This window comes from Callionymus lyra, chromosome 3, assembly GCF_982586985.1.
Source record: "Callionymus lyra chromosome 3, fCalLyr1.hap1.1, whole genome shotgun sequence".
NCBI lineage: Eukaryota > Metazoa > Chordata > Actinopteri > Syngnathiformes > Callionymidae > Callionymus > Callionymus lyra.
In genome coordinates this window covers 22,115,917-22,135,660 of record NC_141820.1, presented here as the reverse complement: position 1 = coordinate 22,135,660, position 19,744 = coordinate 22,115,917, and the positions used below count along the sequence as shown (strand labels likewise).

General features: G+C 37.6%; 1 protein-coding gene across 2 annotated transcripts in view; it reads right to left on the bottom strand.

Annotated features, from left to right (window-relative positions):
• The window catches only part of abcc9 (ATP binding cassette subfamily C member 9), a 33,133-nt gene that overhangs the window by 4,532 nt on the left and 8,857 nt on the right, over window positions 1–19,744 (bottom strand). The window contains exons 14-38 of one of the 2 annotated variants that reach the window (XM_087787044.1): window positions 19,506–19,614; window positions 19,232–19,339; window positions 17,488–17,560; window positions 15,846–15,951; window positions 12,869–12,907; window positions 11,545–11,583; window positions 10,290–10,391; window positions 9,343–9,427; window positions 9,190–9,270; window positions 8,499–8,636; window positions 8,294–8,419; window positions 8,135–8,234; window positions 7,887–7,960; window positions 7,466–7,675; window positions 7,219–7,370; window positions 7,020–7,089; window positions 6,787–6,944; window positions 6,559–6,651; window positions 6,028–6,130; window positions 5,738–5,848; window positions 5,534–5,654; window positions 5,289–5,419; window positions 4,777–4,855; window positions 1,001–1,109; window positions 179–282 (exon numbers count right to left, since the gene is read on the bottom strand). In XM_087787044.1, coding sequence (XP_087643170.1) covers window positions 179–282; window positions 1,001–1,109; window positions 4,777–4,855; window positions 5,289–5,419; window positions 5,534–5,654; window positions 5,738–5,848; window positions 6,028–6,130; window positions 6,559–6,651; window positions 6,787–6,944; window positions 7,020–7,089; window positions 7,219–7,370; window positions 7,466–7,675; window positions 7,887–7,960; window positions 8,135–8,234; window positions 8,294–8,419; window positions 8,499–8,636; window positions 9,190–9,270; window positions 9,343–9,427; window positions 10,290–10,391; window positions 11,545–11,583; window positions 12,869–12,907; window positions 15,846–15,951; window positions 17,488–17,560; window positions 19,232–19,339; window positions 19,506–19,614 — 2,621 coding nt within the window. The remainder of the gene's footprint in view (window positions 1–178; window positions 283–1,000; window positions 1,110–4,776; window positions 4,856–5,288; window positions 5,420–5,533; window positions 5,655–5,737; window positions 5,849–6,027; window positions 6,131–6,558; window positions 6,652–6,786; window positions 6,945–7,019; window positions 7,090–7,218; window positions 7,371–7,465; window positions 7,676–7,886; window positions 7,961–8,134; window positions 8,235–8,293; window positions 8,420–8,498; window positions 8,637–9,189; window positions 9,271–9,342; window positions 9,428–10,289; window positions 10,392–11,544; window positions 11,584–12,868; window positions 12,908–15,845; window positions 15,952–17,487; window positions 17,561–19,231; window positions 19,340–19,505; window positions 19,615–19,744) is intronic. The other variant, XR_015710755.1, reaches the window with a different exon arrangement.

Below are 19,744 nucleotides of genomic sequence, written 5' to 3'. Positions count from 1 at the left end.
TACACTAAAAACAGTGATGGAATTAAAAACCCCAAACACTCCGACTGAAAATTCTTCTCTCGCTCTTTCATTGAACAGTTCTGACCATTTTTCAGACATTAAATCAAGCTAAACCCTGGAGACCCGCAAAGATTTTGAAATTGATAAAGAATTGTTGACATGAATCTATTTTCAGTACCGAGTCCTCCAGGCAGAGCCTTCACCATGTTCTTCAGCTGAGCGATCTCTAGCGCCTCCCAAAGTCGATCATCGGTACAAGTTCTTTCTGGATCCAGATTGAGCCTGCAGGGACACACGGAAAAAAAAATGTTTCTACAACATTACATAAGAGTTTTCTATTAAACAAAGTCCAGTTTAAGAAAAAGGAAGATAAGAAGTTAGCGATTGAAATAGAACTAGTTGATATTCCCAGCAGACTTCCTGGTTTGAGCTTCAGTGACGTATTCAATACGAAAACCATGGGAGACAACAATAATAAAAAAGACTAGTCGGACTTCACATTCAAGTCAGATGATTGTGTCTGAGAATGAAACTCGAACACTTTCATCTTCTAAATAAAGACAACTGTAAGCAGTTTTATGAAGTGTGAAACAGTAACTGTCCACTGCTCAGTGCGGGGGTGCAGTTAAGTAAACACAAGATGGAGGGAATGCCAAGAGACACAGTCAGAATAACGTAGACGCATCTCTTCAAATAAACAGCACTTGCTCTTTGTCTTTGCTAACAAACCCTCTCATCATGGATCATGGTGCTGTACAAACACACGGATGGTGTGAGCGTCAGTGACAGAAGAAGTGGATAGCTAAAGTATGGCCAGCTCCTCGGTCTGTGAGGTCCGGAACAAAAGTCAGATTAAGCCCGAGCCAAGTTCCCACTGCGCTCTCAAGCACTGACCCCACAGCTGGGACCTGGTCATGCGACAAACATCCTTCTGCGACAACAGTTTACTTTGGATTCCACTGGTCCATCTGTTCAATCGTTTTCATCGCAGCTCAGTTACCTGATGGATCCGCTGAACAAGATGGGATCCTGGAGGATGATGGACAGTCGGGACCTGAGCGTGTGCAGAGGAAGCTTACAGATGTCGATCCCGTCGATGATGATCCTTCCTGAAGGACACAACAAGAACCGGGGCTTTGATCTTAAAGAACATTTTCAGGAGTTTTGATGGAAAAAAAAAAACATACAAACACTGACCAGATTTCACTTGACAGGCATCAATAGTGACAACATTTTTCTAAATGACGAAAATGTTTTCCAATAATGTGCTAATTAATACTGACATGTGTAGCTGTAGATATGAGTTCACTGAGAGGGAGCCAGGCAAAATGAAAGCAGTGTTGATTAGTTATTTATTTTTGCTTGACAGCTAATTAAGTCTAGATCAAATATATGCTGCAGAAGTGAAGAACAGTCTGGAAGACCACTGAGCCGGATCAGTCTTACCACACATGCTATAAAACGCCTGGACATTGTACTCATTAAATAGCAAAACAAAAGAAGTACAGGAGTATTTGTTTTTGTAAATATGTAAAATAGTTTAAATTTTAAATGTAACGAAATTTGCTTCTTTATTTAATTTGTTCACAATAATTTAACAGGTATTAAAACAGTAAAAAAAAAACAGTTTAAGTTTAGTTTTCTTTTCAATGACAGCAAAGATGGTGGTCATGGTATTACAAAAGCTCTCTTGCTTATTAAGAGCGAGTTGACAAATGACTATCTGTAATTAAACTTGTGTAAACCTCTCTGGCAGCTTGTTTAGATAAATCCTCTCTTCATTGAATGCATCATCTTCCATCAAAGACAAGAGTCAATCTGAAGCAAAACAAGGAAACGATGGATTACAAGTGACTCAGAAGTACATTTCTGTCCTTTTTCTCCAAAGTAGTTAAAGGAAAAGTTCAGGTCACGACACACTGCCTCTGTTTTATTTCACCTCTTTATAAGGAAATGTTGCTGACACAACAGTCCGAGTTTATCGTTGCATAGAACAGGCCGACCAGCTGTCTGTTACTGCACGTGTGCATATGGAAACGGTGACTGTGTAATCTCATCTTCTCCGCTGAATAATCTGGCAGTCGTTGTCCTGAGCAGAAACATTATGACACGATTACAACCTGCCTTCAAAGGCTTGTAAATACTGAAGGACTTTTTAAAGACTTACTGAAATGGAACACAGAGACTGGAAGTGACTGTGGTTTCGTAGTGTTTTCACTTGTATCTTTTGTGACTATAGTGTGTACTTCAGGTGCTCCAGTCAGGAATTTCACAGCTAAACACTCTCAAGGAACAAAAGAGCAGCTTACACAAACTCGGACAGTTTAAAATAGCCGCTAACATAAACATTGTCCTGTATAAACACCAAGTGTTATTCTGTTAACACGCGAGATACAGAACCTTCTGTAGTGACCTCATGTTGCTGTAGAGAAATCACTGGCGTCATCATTCACGTCGGTACAAGGACAAAAATGTTCTGTTGGTTCTGAACTAACGCATTTGAATCAATCATTTCCATCAATTATCTTTCCATCATGTAGCAAGAAGTCTACTAGTCTAGTTCAACTCTTTCTGTAGGATAACGTAGTCTTCACCTGCCATGAATGTCTGCCATTGGTCTGTTTACAAAAGGATGTTGCTGGTCAATTTAGATAATGTCATTGTTCCGCCTTTCTAATCTCAGTCTGTTTAATCTCACGCCTTTCTAATCTCAGTCTTTTTAATCTCACGTTTTTCTAATCTCAGTCTTTTTAATCTCACGTCTTTCTAATCTCAGTCTTTCACCTCAAATCAACTGCAGGTTTGTGCTCTTTTCTTCAAAGGCTGTTCAGTGAATGGAAATATGACACAAAATCTTTTCTTTGCTAACTTGGTTGATCTTTTGTGGTTATACATTTTGTCTTCCGTATTTTCCACACTATAAGGCGCACCGGATTATAAAGCGTATAGAATAAAAGATACAGTCAATCGTTTGACTGGGGTTGCGTTATGCATCCACTAGATAAAACTGTGCTAAGAGAATGTCAACAAAACAGTCAGATAAAGTCGAACTTTATTAAGCGTTCTCACAACTCTGTTCACTCCCATGGTAACGATGTTCAAATGATGTTTAAAACAATTCAAGCAGCAGCAGAGGGCGAGAATAGTGAGCAGACAAATGTTGATCGTGCAGCATTGAAGTTAGAGCGTGTATGTCAGCTAGAGTGCGCTTGTATGACATGTTGAATGCACGCGTATGACTGGTTGAGCGCGCGGCAGTGATATTGAGTGTACAACAACCAAGACACACTCGCTCAAACCGGTGGAAGTAATATCACTCCATAGCCCTCCACCATGATGTGACGTGCGTCGTAAATCCCACCCCGTGTTACCGTGTTACCCACCAGGTAATGTTCATATATAAGGCGCACTGGATTTTAAGGCGCACTGTAGTTTTTGAGAAAATGAAAGGCTTTTAAGTGCGCCTTATAGTGCGGAAAATACGGTTTAAGTTTATGAGCACATGCATCAGACCAAGGCAATGTATGGCCTGTGTGCCACATGCAGCCCTCTGACTGCATTTGTGTGGCCCTAATGGATTCTAAGTAAAAGCTATAAAATGGTAAATATTTTTCGGTCGCTTTTTTAAAATATATTTTCTTTATTTCTATTTATTTATTCATCTTCTATGGCCCTATTACCTTATGGGGATTGCGTTGGGCTGGAGCCTATCCCAGTTTTTTCGAGCGAGAAACAGGGGACACCCTGGACAGGACGCAAGTCTGTCACAGGACACACAAAGTCTTGCAACCATTCACATACACGGTCACACCTAAGGACAATTTCCCCAAGTTCTCAATCAACCTCTGTATGTTTTAGACTGTGGGAGGAAACAGGAGTGCTCCAGGAGTAAACCCACTCAACACGAGGAAAACATACGAAATCCACACAGAAAGGTCACAAGTTGGCTCCCTCCTGCCCTGGAAGTGAACCATTAACCTAGCTGTGAGGCGCTACCATGAGCACCCTATTTCTATTTATTGCATTCCTTTTCAACTCAAAATAGAACTTTTTTCGAGGACTTTTTTCCTTATTTAGTATATTTGGATACAAATTAAATTAAATAGCAAATTAAATACTACACGATTAAATCCCAACATTAGCTATTAAAAACTTTGTTTGAAATATATTTCTATACATGTTTTCCCTTTTGTGAGAGCATTACACTGGCATGAATACTAGATAGATGGACTAGTTCAGAGATTTGCTGCACATATAATTCCAGCGAAAGGATGGTTAGGAAAAAATACTTTTGTGAAGATAAGGTTTTCTCATTTAAACCAGCTCTAATTGTGAAATATCTTCTCTGCCTCCCAGAAGCAGGGTTGGTGATAATGCACAGTTCCCAAGAACTTTAGCAACTTTCCAAATCTGTCTGGACCTTCAGGATGTAATAAACATTTACAGTGTAACTCATTCCCAATATTAGTCACAGGATGTCAGGGAAGTGGAGAGTCACCACTACTGTATAGTAATGATGATTTGATCGTTGTTAATTAAAAATGTATGACTAAGTGATGTTTATTAACTTAGTAGATAAAAATATAATTTCTTAAGGCGAAGTAAGCATAAAATTTACTTCATCTTATAGGCAAATGAAATATATTCTTTAGATACTGTACATTATAAACAGTTATGCTTCGGCTGTACTTTAGAAGTTACACTTCATTTCATACGTTCCATCATCTATGAAAAGAGTATTATTTTACAATAATCCGTGATCAAAGGCTGACCTACCTTCGAAGATATCAACCATGTTGAAGAAGGCCAAGGACAAAGAGGACTTCCCGCTGCCAGTGCGACCACATATCCCGACCTGAGCAGAGAGAAAGTGAGTAGCGCTGCGGTGCGACATCAGTCGTGTGTGTGATAATAGAAAAAGCAGGTACTTGATGCATCCTCAACAGCAGGTGTAAAGTCCCAATGACAAGACGGTAAACCATATTTCAAATAAAGCCACACATTTGGCAGAATTCTTAATCTGAATACAAAAATGTTAGAGTTATTATTTCTCTTTTTTTGTCTTATATATTTGTCTGGTATTAGGAATCTTATTCTCAATTTTTTTAAATGAACAAATTATCTAACACATGATGCTTTAAATGTTAATAATTCAAAGTATGAAACAAATATCAATGAAAGTTGTCTTATATTTCCAAACAGATGCACCAGAAAGGAAGTCTAAAGATTTTATCTCAAGTGAGTTTTGGAGCCTCTCTTACGCCTCTTCACAACTCCCTGATAATTACCTTCTGCCCCGGCTGGATGAACGCGTTGACGTGTTTGAGCACTGGCTTGAGCATGGGGTCGTAGCGGACGCACAGGTCCCGGATCTTTATTTCGCCATTATGGGGCCAATTCTCAGGTACCTGTGAGGAATCTGATGGGGAAAGAAACTGGGCATCAGATGCAACCTCAGATGTCGTCTGCTTTTATTAGTACTTTGCTACTCAGTCGATATTTTTGTATATACTGAAGATAAAAGATCAGATACCCATAGTCCCCTCGTAGTTCTCTGACTCTGTGCTTAGAAAGCTGTTGACCTTTTTAACTGCAGCCATTTGCACCTCCAAGTCTGCCAAGTTTCTCACCACCCAGTTCAAGTAGTTGGTCACCTGCACAAAAAACATTTTTCAGTGGTGAAACAAAACCTCACAGAGAACTTAAATGAATGAAAACGGTCATTTTAGAGACGTACTGTGAGGGCGTAAGTGAGTCCGAGACCCACTAAACCTCCAGCTTCTTGATTGCTGTGTGTATATATCGAAGTTCCTGCTGCTGCCAGGACGATCACCGCTCCGAGATAGTCCTGGACCAAGAAGAATCATGACATTTACACACTAAGTCAAATAATTCAATTGAATATTATACATGCTTTTAGACTAACCTATTCATCATTATATGAAATATTTTAATTTAAAATGCAGCTTGCTCCCAACATTTTGACATTTAATTTTGTAATTTAAAAAAAGAGCTTCAATTTCTTACCGTTCTGACCTCCAGCCAGCGGTTGGCAGCAGAGAGAAACAGGTAGGCCGTGTTGTTAGTGTCGGTCAGCTCCAGCATCCGTTGCTTAAAACGAGCCTCGTGTCTGGAAAAGATTTAAGTTTTTTCTTTCAATGAACAAATATATGTTCTTATATCTGCTCTAGTAATCTATCAATGTTCTGAAGAAGGTGGAAAATGTTTTGTTTTCACAGGATTGGTTAGAGATTTAAAAGTTATGGCACAGTTCCATCTGGATTCAGGAAGTTTGTGTCAATTACTTGTATGAATTCTCATTGCTGCTGCTCACATAGACAACTCCTTTAAGAAGTGGATGCCTACAATCAAATCACTAAACTCAATGTCTTTAATCTGACTCTGATGGTAAAATTAGTTCATTTGACATTGTTAAGTAAAAATTGCTTCGAAAACTCTGGAATACAACAGAATGGACGTCAATGGGGTCTTGATGGTTTCGACACTTCGAAAATTCTCTCTATGTAAAACAAGGCTCGACTGCATGTGAAACGTTACCTGAAGGCTCTGATGGTTGTGAGACCTTCTGCGGTCTCAGAGAAGTGGGACAACAGAGGGAGTTGTGTGGAGTCATCAAGGTCCTGTAGATCTCTAGATTCATGATAAATGATCAACAAGTACATTAAAAACAAGGAAAATGTCTGGCTCAAAAGTAGGTTCTAGTGGTTGTGAGGTGGTGTGGTGGCTTGACATGTTTACGTCAACATTCAAAACAAGAACACTCACTTGGAGGCAACACGAAAGTACTTCTGAATGAAGTAGAAAGCGACTCCCAGAGGAACCAAAGCTATCAGAAAAGTCGGAGTGATGGACGAGATGACTCCGATCGCTGAGATGCAAAGCAACGTTGATCTTGTCAGCGACTCCAGCGTTGGAGGAATGTGCTAGAAGAAAGAAAATATGGGGTTTTGAGGGTCTAAATAGGGGTTTATTGTGTAATAAAAAGTATCATTGAATACCTGGTCGATGATGTTGGTATCAGCAGAGAATCTGTTGAGGATCTGTCCTAAGGGAGTGATGTCAAAAAACCTGAGGAATATAGTAATTTTGTTTAACTACAACTACTCTGTCTACAATAACAACGTATAAAGTATTTCATTCCATTCTTTTTACGGCAACAAATCTGAGAGTCATTGCGCTGTGACGTGGTTTGTGTACCTGATGGGTGCGTGGATGATCTTGTTAAGCAAGTTGTGATGCAGGTTGGTTGCTGCAGAAAGGCCCAGAAACTCCACCGTGAGCGAAGTGATGAGGCATAGAGTGATTCCGGCCGCACTCAGAGCGATGAAAATGTTCAGATAATAAGAGTCCTGTTTGTACACAGACATGTATACAGTTGTAAGAACAGCTAAAGCCATTGGTAAGCCATATATATTTTGGATTAAATGAGAATAATGTTTCATACATCCTCAAATGTATTTTTTGTGTTCATAAACGTGTTGTTGCCGCCAGTTGCTTGTGTGACGTTGGTGACATTGTAAGGATGAGATGACTGATTGGTCCAGATAGCCAACCAGTAGTCGATGGCAACAATGACAGAGTGTTTGAGGAGTTTGGAGGACACCATGAGGAATATCATGAAGAGGCCCCCAGAGGACAGATAACGCCAGCAATCCTGAGGAAGAGAACAAACGGTAAAACCCTTGTGTTGAATACAATATCCACTTGGTTTATTTGCATTTTCTGGAACCAAAAGAAAACATAAAAGGGATGTTTTTTTCTGAAGAAAGATTGCATACAAGTAAGTAACTTCTTGCTACATACCTATATTTGACCATTTATTTGAATTTATGTTATTATTATGTTTAAAACTGTAGTTCATTTACCTTCCAGGGAATCTTGGCTCTTCTGTCAGCCGTCATAGACATGTTATCATCCTCCTCCTCTTCCTCTTCCTCCTCTGCAATGAAGAATTTCAATTAATTTTAAAATGTATCTGCAAAAGCAGCGTTTCACATTAAACTTTTTCCATTTAATGATATCCTACACTTTATTGTAACAAAATAGATAACGTTTACATAATTCATGTTGTACTATACAATTATTGTATCAATATTGTGATGTTTTTCTTCACCTTCATCCTCATCATCCATTTGGTTCTTTGCCTCTCTGGAGTAGAAGGCTCTCCTCAGAGTCTTCCTCTCCAGCAGTGTTTGACTGTCCATCTGTATGTCCTGGATTCAAAATTGTTTATTTATGTGATTTCAACCAAATTAATCAAATAAATAATTACCTTTTCTAGTCCCTGGTCCTGCCTGTTCATCAGAGTCTTCCAGTGTTCGTAGAGCTCCACGTCATGAGTTTGAATGTCCTTCAGAGTTCCTTCTCGCAGCACGGAGCCGTCCTTCATAGCAATGATCTGAACAAAAAATAAATGTTTCATATTTATAAAGTGACACTTCAATCATGTCAAACAAACTTATGAGTACAACTTTTACCCAGTCTGCATGTATCAGGTACTGCAGTTTATGTGTGACTAGAACTACTGTCCTCTTGTCATCCTGCAGGAACTTCAGGATCCCTTCCTGCATCAGGTGATCACTGAGGTGAATGTCAAGTGCTGAGAAAGGATCATCCTGCACGGAATAGTAAGAGTCATTGTTGATAGAACGGTTTTATATAACATGACAACTCTAAAGTGGAATTTTAAATAATGGGCGGCTGATTTATCCCGTCTTTCTTCGATTATGTCTGCCTGTAATTATTTATGTGTTACTTGACAAGTATGTATGACGTGGACTGATCAGACTCGAGCAGCTGCACAATTATGATATCAACCTAAGAAAACAGTCACTCCTTTTTATACATTTCTTTCACAATCACTGGTGCACTACAAAGTCTGGTGGGCTTTCAAATGACAGTAACGGTTCTCAAATACGAGTTTGACGGTGACTTCATTTTGAGGTGGCAACAGAAAGATGATGTCACTAATGAGAAAGGAAAACAAATGAGGACACGGCGGAGAGACCACCTCCTCACGCATCTGGTTATCATGAAGGTCGCGTAAGAAAAAAGGGAGTTGACCGCCGAACATTTAACTAAATTTGGCTCAATTAAAAGGGAGGGCACTGCAAGTTTTTGACAAATTACAGAGGATGAACTTTTCCAAAGGTCTGTGAATTAACTCACGAGGAAGACGATGTTGGTGTTCTGGTAGAGCGCTCTGGCCACACAGATCCTCTGTCTCTGGCCTCCACTCAGATTGATTCCCTGGGGCAAAGATCATGATCAACCCACTGAATTAGCAGAAATGTTAAGGCATGGAAGAAAAAAAACTCTCACTCTCTCTCCAATCTCAGTTTGATCTCCGAATGGAAGCAGGTCAATATCCAGCTGCAGAGAGCAGGCGTCAATCACTGCCTTGTACCTTTAAAACACAAAAAAGCTTAAATAAAACTATAGATCTTACAAAGACTACACATGGGTGACTCCACATCTCACCAGAAATACTCTACAGCAGCCAAAACAAAAAGATTCAACACATATAACGTATATAACTCTAGATAAGCCTGTAACACAGCAGTAAATAGATACAAAATAAATAATCAGCCTATCAGGGTAGTCATTATTATTCTTATTTATTTGATTTCTTATTATTATATTAAGATCAATTTCTTGTCCTTCCTGTTCACTTCCTGCTGGTATTTGTGTCAGATATTCTGTCTTTAAAACAGTGGTGGGCCATAAATTCCAAGAGGGACCACCTTCTGCACTGGTACTGCTGTGAAGAATCCTCACATGGGGATAATAAAAGAGGAACTAAAGTGGAACTAAAACAACTAAAGTGTACATTAAAGTAGTTGAATAAAATGACCAGATGAAGAAAGAATATTTACACTTCATTTATTTTCAATATCAATTAATGAAGAAGAGGATATATTCACTTTCAGTAAAATTGTTATATAAGTGATTGCTGAAAATAAAAATAAAAATAAAAAAGGTAATGTAGTCCTTATAATGAAGACTATATACTACACTATACTACTATGCTACATATAGTGGAATGAGCAGTACAATTTAATAGTTAAAACTACATTTTTAAAAGATTAAAGTTAATTCATCTTTTGTATTCCAGCTGCTTCTGTCACAAGCCACAGAGTTAAGTCCATCTATTCCACCCTGGCCGCACTCTCTTCTTCTTAATGTCTTTATTATGAACACCAATGCCAGAGCTCATTTTACAAGGTTTACTTTAATTTATACTCGTAAAACATAACAGCAGTCCTCACCTCTGTTTACTGAAGGAGCTTCCAAAGGTAATGTTCTCCTCCACAGTTGCATTGAGCAGCCAAGACTTCTGGGTAGCGTAGGCCACTGAGTACCTGTTCTTGCTACGGACACGAAGAAGGACAAAGAACCACGAATATGTTAGAGCTGCAGATTCAACATTCATGAAGCTGAAACTTGGGGAGAACTGACCTCAACTAGCAAAGAAACAATTATGTATTGAGCACACAAATGAAAAAACACAAATAAAAAAATCAATAATTCATTCAATAAACCATTTTCTAGTTTCTAATCAACTTCTAGTCAGTTCTCTCATTAAACTCAGCTTCACGAATGTTAACTTAACATCGGGACACATACTGTCAAACACAAATGGTCTTGTTTCAGACAGCATCAGGGATTCAATATTAAAATGAAAAAAATGGGTTAATCAGCAACCACAAAACCAACTACATCAGCTGAAGCAACACAAACACAATCTGATCACGATGTTGGAAAAGAGGTTTGATTAGCATGAATATGGGATGAGGAATCCTTAAGCAACACTTAATGTTACAGCTCATAATGGACACAGTTATTTACAAGGATGGATCAACCAAACTGAACACAAATTAAGACTTCGGGATATTCAAAGCAGAAACAAACCACTACGATGATGGGGGGAAGAATTAAAGAATGAATGGAAGAAAGTACAACAAAAGCTACTGGAACACTTTTTATGCCTCAGATGAAATCTAGTCATAATGAAAGACGATGTGCTTTGATAATGTTTAATTTTTAAACATTTATAATCAGTTAGTTGCAGTGTCAATGCATTCTCTATCAACTTGACAATTCTATATTTCAGATTCTGCAGAGCAAAGAACTGTGATCATCTACATGTTCTATGCTCTGTAAAATATTTCCTGTAATTAAACTTGGTTGTTTATTACGTGAAACCTGAGCACTACAGAAGCTAATATAGGCACTGGTTGGTAATATTGTTTAACTTAAGGCTTACTCACATTTTCTGATGTAAATATTTCAATGAAAATAGAGTTTTGTACAAACAGACACACACTGATGATACAATAGAGTCCAAGATCAATTCAAGACGCTCTTGAATCTACACATTTTCCCTTTAAATATACTATATTCAAACCTGTACTTTCTCCGTAAAGATGATTGACAGGGTTTAAATCAAATGGCAAAATGAATTTTAGGGTTTACTGAAGGGACTGAAAAGGAAACCTCGAGCACACAAAGAAGAACCGATACCTCCTGATGTCCTCGGCAGTCTCCTCGGTCTCAGACCAACTGTCGAAGTCAGTCATACGTTAGATCCAACAAGACTAGTTAAGTGGTTAAACATGTATCAAAGTTTAGGGACTGCAGAAGAAAATGTTAAAGAAACGACGCTGAGTTACTTGTTAGATAATAAAGACATTAAAAAAAAACAACAGAAAAGGCGATTTGGTCATAGTTGAAAAGTTATGATCTTTCTGATAAACCTTTTTATTAGAGACCAAAAGAAGTATCTTGTATATGAAGTAGTGTGAGAAGAACGTAAAAAGCACTAAATGAGAAAACAAACATGCGACATGCAAGAAATATATGTACTGCATATATAATTTCTCTTGTATGTTTTAATTTATTGTATTCTAGTCAACTCTGCCACCACAAATAAATCCTGTGTTATGTTTAAAACATCAGCAATACCAGTTTCTGATTCGGATATGAAATATTTCTAACTTATTTGGAATGAAACACATTCAATTAAGATTTAACCAGAGATACTAAGGTAGGCTGGAAGTTTTTTAAGTGTCAAACCAATTAAATCCTGATTTAATTTTCCAGTGAGTGAATTAAGTCATCAGCATACAGAAATGTTTGCCACATTCTGAAACATAAGTACATTTTATGTAAACTAAACTAAGTATTGTATGTTAATGACATTACGCCATTGATCAGAAAAAATGTAATTTCTAAATCAGTGCCAAAATATTATCATAAATTAAAATGTGGACTTTCAAAATTAATCAAATTTAACTTAACAGAAATAGAATATTTTGGTACGTTCTTTCAACCAAGTAAATGCTTTTTCTTTTCTTCATTACCTTTGACTTAGGTCCGTATTTCTTAGACTGAGTTCTGACATGAATTAAAATTCTTTGGAAGGCTGTGGTGGAAAACTCAAGCTCCCTAAATCATTGAGGATGCAATTTTGAACACATTTATGTTGAAAAAAGAAACACTTAATATTTTTATTCAAAAAGTATATACCAGTATGTTAAATAAAAATGCCAAACCAGATGAAATTAGCTTCATAATGTTTACAAAAGAAAACATGCAAATATAAGGATTAGAATTCAATTGGGAAAATCAATTTTAGACAAAAGAAATACAATTTCAAACTATGCACTCTCAATACATTTTTCAAGTCATCAATATTAGTAACTGAAGATTTTCTATAACATATAAAAAATTAAAATCAAATTCATGAATTTAATTGTGTATTCTTGTGTAGTTTACATCATTTACGATGTTGAGGTGGAAATGATGATGAATTCGTATGGAATGAACATCAAGAGCAAGAAAATACCTGATGTTCCCCTCGTGGACTCTCTCACAATCAGGCAGCCTGATGTGGCAAGAAGGCAGGAAGTTAAGAGACAGAATCCAACACATCCGAGTGAACATGCTCACACATGCTAACACACATACTAACACACATACTAACACACATACTAACACACATGCTTACACACATACTAACACACAGCAAACGTTGGCGAGTCACCAGAAGATCCAGGCAGCTATCGACATATTTTTTAAGTGTGTAATTTTTAATAGGACTACAGGTTAATATTTATGATTTCACTTCTCAATGCACATAAAAAAAAACATTAAAAAAAGAAACCATAAAAGCTACTCTCCTAAAATAATGTTTATTAAAAACCAAAGACATTTTATAGTCTTCTTTTTCTGACCTGTTGCTACGATCATACATTTACTTTGTCAGAGCTATGAAGGACTAGGAAAACTTTTAACAACGGAAAACTCACGGTTTTATTCTCTAATCTTGCTCAATGTCTACTGGACTCAACAGAAAGTCATAAAAACTAGAGATAAACTAAAGACACAGAGCCTGGCTGCTGCTTCTTGCTATGACAGTCCAGTGTCGAGTCATTAAATGGTTAACTTCGAGTCATTCTGATGGTTAATTTCAAGTCATTCTGATGGTTAGCTTCAAGTCATTCTGATGGTTAGCTTCAAGTCATTCTAATGGTTAGCTTCAAGTCATTCTGATGGTTATCTTCAAGTCATTCTGATGGTTAGTTTCAAGTTATTCTGATGGTTAGCTTCAAGTCATTCTGATGGTTAGCTTCAAGTCATTCTGATGGTTAGCTTCAAGTCATTCTGATGGTTATCTTCAAGTCATTCTGATGGTTAGTTTCAAGTTATTCTGATGGTTAGTTTCAAGTCATTCTGATGGTTATCTTCAAGTCATTCTGATGGTTAGCTTCAAGTCATTCTGATGGTTAGCTTCAGGTCATTCTGATGGTAAGCTTCAAGTCATTCTGATGGTTATCTTCAAGTCATTCTGATGTTTCTTCAAGTCATTCTGATGGTTAGCATCAAGTCATTCTGATAGTTAGCATCAAGTAATTCTGATGGTTAGCTTCAAGTCATTCTGATGGTTAGTTTCAAGTCATTCTGATGGTTAGCTTCAAGTCATCCTGATGGTTAGCTTCAAGTCATTCTGATGGTTAGCTTCAAGTCATTCTGATGGTTAGCTTCAAGTCATTCTGATGGTTATCTTCAAGTCATTCTGATGGTTAGTTTCAAGTCATTCTGATGGTTAGTTTCAAGTCATTCTGATGGTTATCTTCAAGTCATTCTGATGGTTAGCTTCAAGTCATTCTGATGGTTAGCTTCAGGTCATTCTGATGGTAAGCTTCAAGTCATTCTGATGGTTATCTTCAAGTCATTCTGATGTTTCTTCAAGTCATTCTGATGGTTAGCATCAAGTCATTCTGATAGTTAGCATCAAGTAATTCTGATGGTTAGCTTCAAGTCATTCTGATGGTTAGTTTCAAGTCATTCTGATGGTTAGCTTCAAGTCATCCTGATGGTTAGCTTCAAGTCATTCTGATGGTTAGCTTCAAGTCATTCTGATGGTTGGCTTCAAGTCATTCTGATGGTTAGCTTCAAGTCATTCTGCAAGGAAATGCTTCAACAAGAAGGAAATGCTTCAACAAGAATAAATCGAAGCGCATTCGTAAGAAAGCTGCTACGCAACAGAGATGCTCAGTTGAATGTTAGACAAAGCAAAGGCAACCGTCACAATCACAATACTAGGTTCTAGAAATCTAGTCTTGTCAAACACACTCGATACAATCTGCTTAGAAAATCTTTAATATGTGCATTTTTTACACTGTGGTGCAGTTGTTAGCACGACCGCCTCACAATGCAGGTTTGCTTCCAGTTAAGGGAGAGGAAACTTTCAATCTTAGGAATTGCCTGTAGGTGTGAATCGTTGCGTGTCTTTGTGTGTCCTGCAATAGACTGGTGCCCCGAAGAAACTGGGATGGACTCCAGCCCCCCAAACACCCCACATAAGCGAATAAGCGGCAGAAAATGGCTGAATGAACGGATGTTGTCAGGAAATAGATTGTTGTTATTGGTTCACACAGGTTTCTTCTGAGTGTTAGCTTTTGTGTTTTGTTCGATTTGTATGACTATTTAAGACAAAAAAATTGGTTATTCAATTAAAAAAGGATGAACATGAACGAAATACAAAAAGGCAAACCTGAGATACATTTATTTTGCATATTTACGAAAACAAACTTTTAATTCTGGCCTTTTATTGGCAATGTCTGGGTGTTTATAGCTAGCGAGTTGGATCAAACCAAAACTAAAACTAATGCTGTTTTACTCAGGGATCATGAAAAATAAGAAGCTATAAAGGGGTTTGTAATTGCCAAATAACTTTCTAATGAAAATAAGAAGAGTAAGAAGAAAATAGTTTATTTCACATAAGTTCTTTTATCAGATTATTACCATTTTGGTGATTCATACATCCTCAGAAAGCACTGAAGTGTAAGAATAAAATTTTATATTTTTATTCCCACTTGCCATTCAAATTATATTGTATAGAAAAGGCTGCTTAACTCTTGAATCATGTGACTCTGGTCTGTGTTTGTTCAACTGCAGCAGTGAAGAGGCTACTGTAAAGAAATTCCTCTGCTTGAATGATATTGAATGATGAGATGAACCTTCATGGAGTTGCGTTCACTTCATGTCAATTTCTACCTGACAGGATCCTCAACGGAGGGTTAATGCCACTTGTAATGAGGCTCATAGTTGTTTTCCAAGAACATTTTCATCATCATCTGGTTTTAATAACAAATAATTAAGATATTGCATCATCAGGATTTCAAAAAGTAAACACACTCATGGACATTTGAAATTGATACAAAACAAAGACGATATAAAATACACATAAACACATACCTACATTAGGCATCGATCAAACATGATTATGAGAGTGAGTTCAAACTATCAGGATCTCTTACTTGCTCCAGTTGACTCTTCCACTCGTGGCCTGCATCTCTCCCAGCATTGCCAGTAACAAGGACGATTTCCCACAACCCACCTGGCCTACAATCATCGTCAGCTGACCTGAAAGACAAGAGTGACGTGAGATACGATCCTTTTTAGACCTAGTTTGATTTAATAATTAATAATAATTCATACTTTTTCTTAGGCCTGCAAGACTTAAAAGACTGAGTTAAAACAGTTTGATGTAGATCTCTTATATTTTGATCACAATATTTTCCCGCTTGCACTGAACCTCCTGCTTACAGTCTGTTGTCAAGCCTCAGAAAGCTGTCACTTACACTGGGTCATGATACCTCAGCAGCTGGCAGGACAGCAGATCCTGTTTATTTGAGTAGTAGCACGACCAGCATAGCAAGCAAGTCGTTTCCCAGGGGAAGATCCAACTGTGTGTTTGTGTGTGTGTTTGTGCGTGTGTTTGTGGGCTTCCTGCTATATGATACTGCTGTTAACCCATCCCTGACCTCCAACTTGCACATGGCCTCAAGACTTCACTGCCTTGATCACTATAGAACAGAATTTATGTTTTAGCGGAAACTAGAGATATTATTTAAATACCTATTTAAGATATCATGGTAACACACCCATACACACATGACATAAACATGGTTTAACAGTACGCAAGAACAAAAAAAGACCCTGAAGCAAAAATGGTTATGAAAAATTCACTTGCGTGCCCTGCCCTTTCCGTCCCACCCTGTCCCCCCAACCTGAATCATCTGCAGAATCTTAACAGAGTTTTTTGTTTAACATCTGTTTTACCTGTGTAGACCACCAAAAAAATAAGACTTTACTCTCATTTTAGATCATTTAAATTTGTGTGGACCGTTCAAACAAAGCCTAGGTTCACCTGCATATACTTCTCTACAGATGATTAGTTTAAATTGTGTCTTGATATAACTCTGTGTATGATGTGATACTTCAATATAATAATATCAAGTTGAATCTAGTGCAAGTGCATCAAAAGTTTCTTGGTACAACGCCTTCTGAATTATCAGTGTTATTGAAAAGATTAAGAAAGTGCAAGTCTTCCAATTATGTATGACATACAGGTCATACAGCTGCCTATCACAGCGATGCATTCACTGAGGGGGAGTGAGACTGAGAGACAACGTATTGGGAAACAAATCTATTGAGTTCGAAAATTAGTCGAAAAGTGGTTTATTTACATTGGGAAGGCTACATGGTGAGTTTCTTTTCACATTGTAGAAGTCTTCCATTAAAAATCTGCATAAAATATATTTATATTTATTGAAAAATATTATTTAAAAACTGAACACAAGGAACAAAAATACAGTAAGTTGTTGAGCAGTATTTAGCTGTGGTCATTAAAGGGTCAAATAATATGGATAAATCAGTTGTAGTTCTTGGTGTACATTTCTGAACGTATATACTGTGACACTATTAATGAGTTAATTATAATAGAATAATCTCTAGAGATGATCTAAACCGTCATTATTTGAGGATCAGGGGACACGCTGGAAAGTTGGCCACCAACTAACACAAGAGTCTTCCTCTGCCCAACCAGATCTTGTATTTCTCCCCATTTATCCAAAAGCTTGTTCAAGTAGATATGTCTGAAGTTCTTCAGCGTCTCACCTGTAGGAATGCGAATGTTGATGTCGGTCAGGGTCGACAAGTTGCTCCCCCAAGTGAAGAATCCGTTGCTCACCTGCATGGAAAAGAAAGTATTCAACAGTCAACAGTATTCTTGCCAAGTATCACGAAGCCAGAACAACAGTTTATTTGGCCAGAGTGTCAGAATGTCAGCTGTGAGTTCATAGCAGTGGACCCCGCTGAGATAATACCGGGGTATTCCAGGGGTCCCGCTGCGCTCGTGCTATGACGGAATGAGCCAAATGTTCTGTGACAGATTCTCAAGTTCATTTCAGGTGATAAACCACAACACTTTTCTCTCCCAAAGTGTCATAACTTTTTACTAATTCAAACACAGAAATGTATTTTTCAAGCTAATAACAGACAATTTTGCAGCTTCAGTGTAAACGCATGTCGTCAGACTTACTATCTGACTGATCTAATTCCAGCATCCTAACCCCCCATATCCTGTTGGGATTACATCTCTTCCAACTCTTGAATGTATCAGTCATAATTTCTTATTATAATTGATATAAACTTTGTGTTTTTATCTCCTAAACACATATTGCAATTCCATTTTTTCCCAGCATTATCATTGAAATATTGTATAGCATTGAGCAGCATTGATACATAACACTGCAGATCCTTCTGCACCACAGATAGTTGAGTATCCTCTAGTAATTCTTGGATCCAGATGGTAATCCAGAACTTTACCAAATGTTCCTCATTATCAACATTTTGTGAAAAGTTTCAATTAAATCTGTTTCCCTTTTTTACTTAACAAAAAAATATCATGTCAATCTCATTACATAAAGACCAAATTAATCAAATTGATAAATAATTGTAATTTGACTATTAATAAATACTTAATATATATATTTTTATATTCATTATACGATTAATTACTTTTTCTACAGTGGACCATTTGGGATAAACACAAGTAGATTCAGGATTTGACTGTATATATGTTGAATCCTTAAAGCATGTTATTGGTAATAATCATCATAAAGTGCTTTAATATGAAGTTGGTGCTACTGATTTCCTGAGGTTGTTAAACACACACATTTAGTTCGTCAAGGTTTATCTGCACGTGTGATGAATCCTGACTCTCTATAACAAACAGTGAACTTTAACGTTGCTGTGAACACCATGATACGGTCAGTAGCATCAATCCACAGGGATGAAACAGGAAGTGCTGCCTTCACACAGAGGCTGAGAACACGCCGGACACTTCCACAAGGGCAACAAGTTCTCATGTGAATCCTAAACTTCCTGAGTTGACAGTGACTACATGCGAGCCCCACCACCACCACCACCACAAACACAAATACACACTGTGCGTGTGCAACTGCAGGCACACATGAAATGATTTATGGACGTACAACCATGGATGATAGAAAACATCTGCGTATCTGACGTTAATATGATAAGTGTGGTCACGTAGTGTCGCTCCGGAAGGTTGTTGTAGATTGTCGGCAGTGACGGCATGTTTGTCAAAGGTTACGCAACACTGAGTGTTCCCATCTTCTGATAAAAATTAGTTTTTTTTAATCTTATGATATCAAACATTAATTGAAAATGTTAGAAATTTGTAAGAATACACAAATCATTAAAAGAAAATTTACAGTATAATTAACACATTGTAAATATAAACCCACTTGTATTTTGCGGTTTATACTACGAAGTAATGTTTGGAACGATCAAGAAGTAGCTGGATCCAAGTCCCAAAAAAAACTTTAACCCTGACCTTCACAGCTACTTCCTCCGTCTCTGAGGGTCTCATCTGTCTCCTGGTGGGCTGCTCGTAGTTGTCCATCTGGTAACGCATTGGCTGTTTCCTGTTGATAGCTTTGGTCTTCGGAGATAAGAGGACAAAAATAATCTAGTAATGAAGGAACTGATTTTTACAACAGGATGAACTTCACGGCCTTTATGATAAAATGTTTTTAATTATAGTTAAAGCGTTCAACTCAACAATAGATTTAAACATGTGATTAGTTTAAAAACTTGTCTGCACTCACCCCTCCCATGTTTTTTTTACCACAATCCATTGGAAACGACATGTCTCCATTTCGCCAACTGTCGTTCCCAATTTCGTCGCTTTGGAGAAACTCTCCGAGCTTCTGGACACTGTAAACACACATATAAACAGGAAAGTGTGACTAGAATGACACCAAAAGATGTTTAAATCTCTGTCGGTTCAAGAACATGAAGAGTTAAGTTAGTCGATCCCTGAAGACTCCAGTATAAACAAGATGGT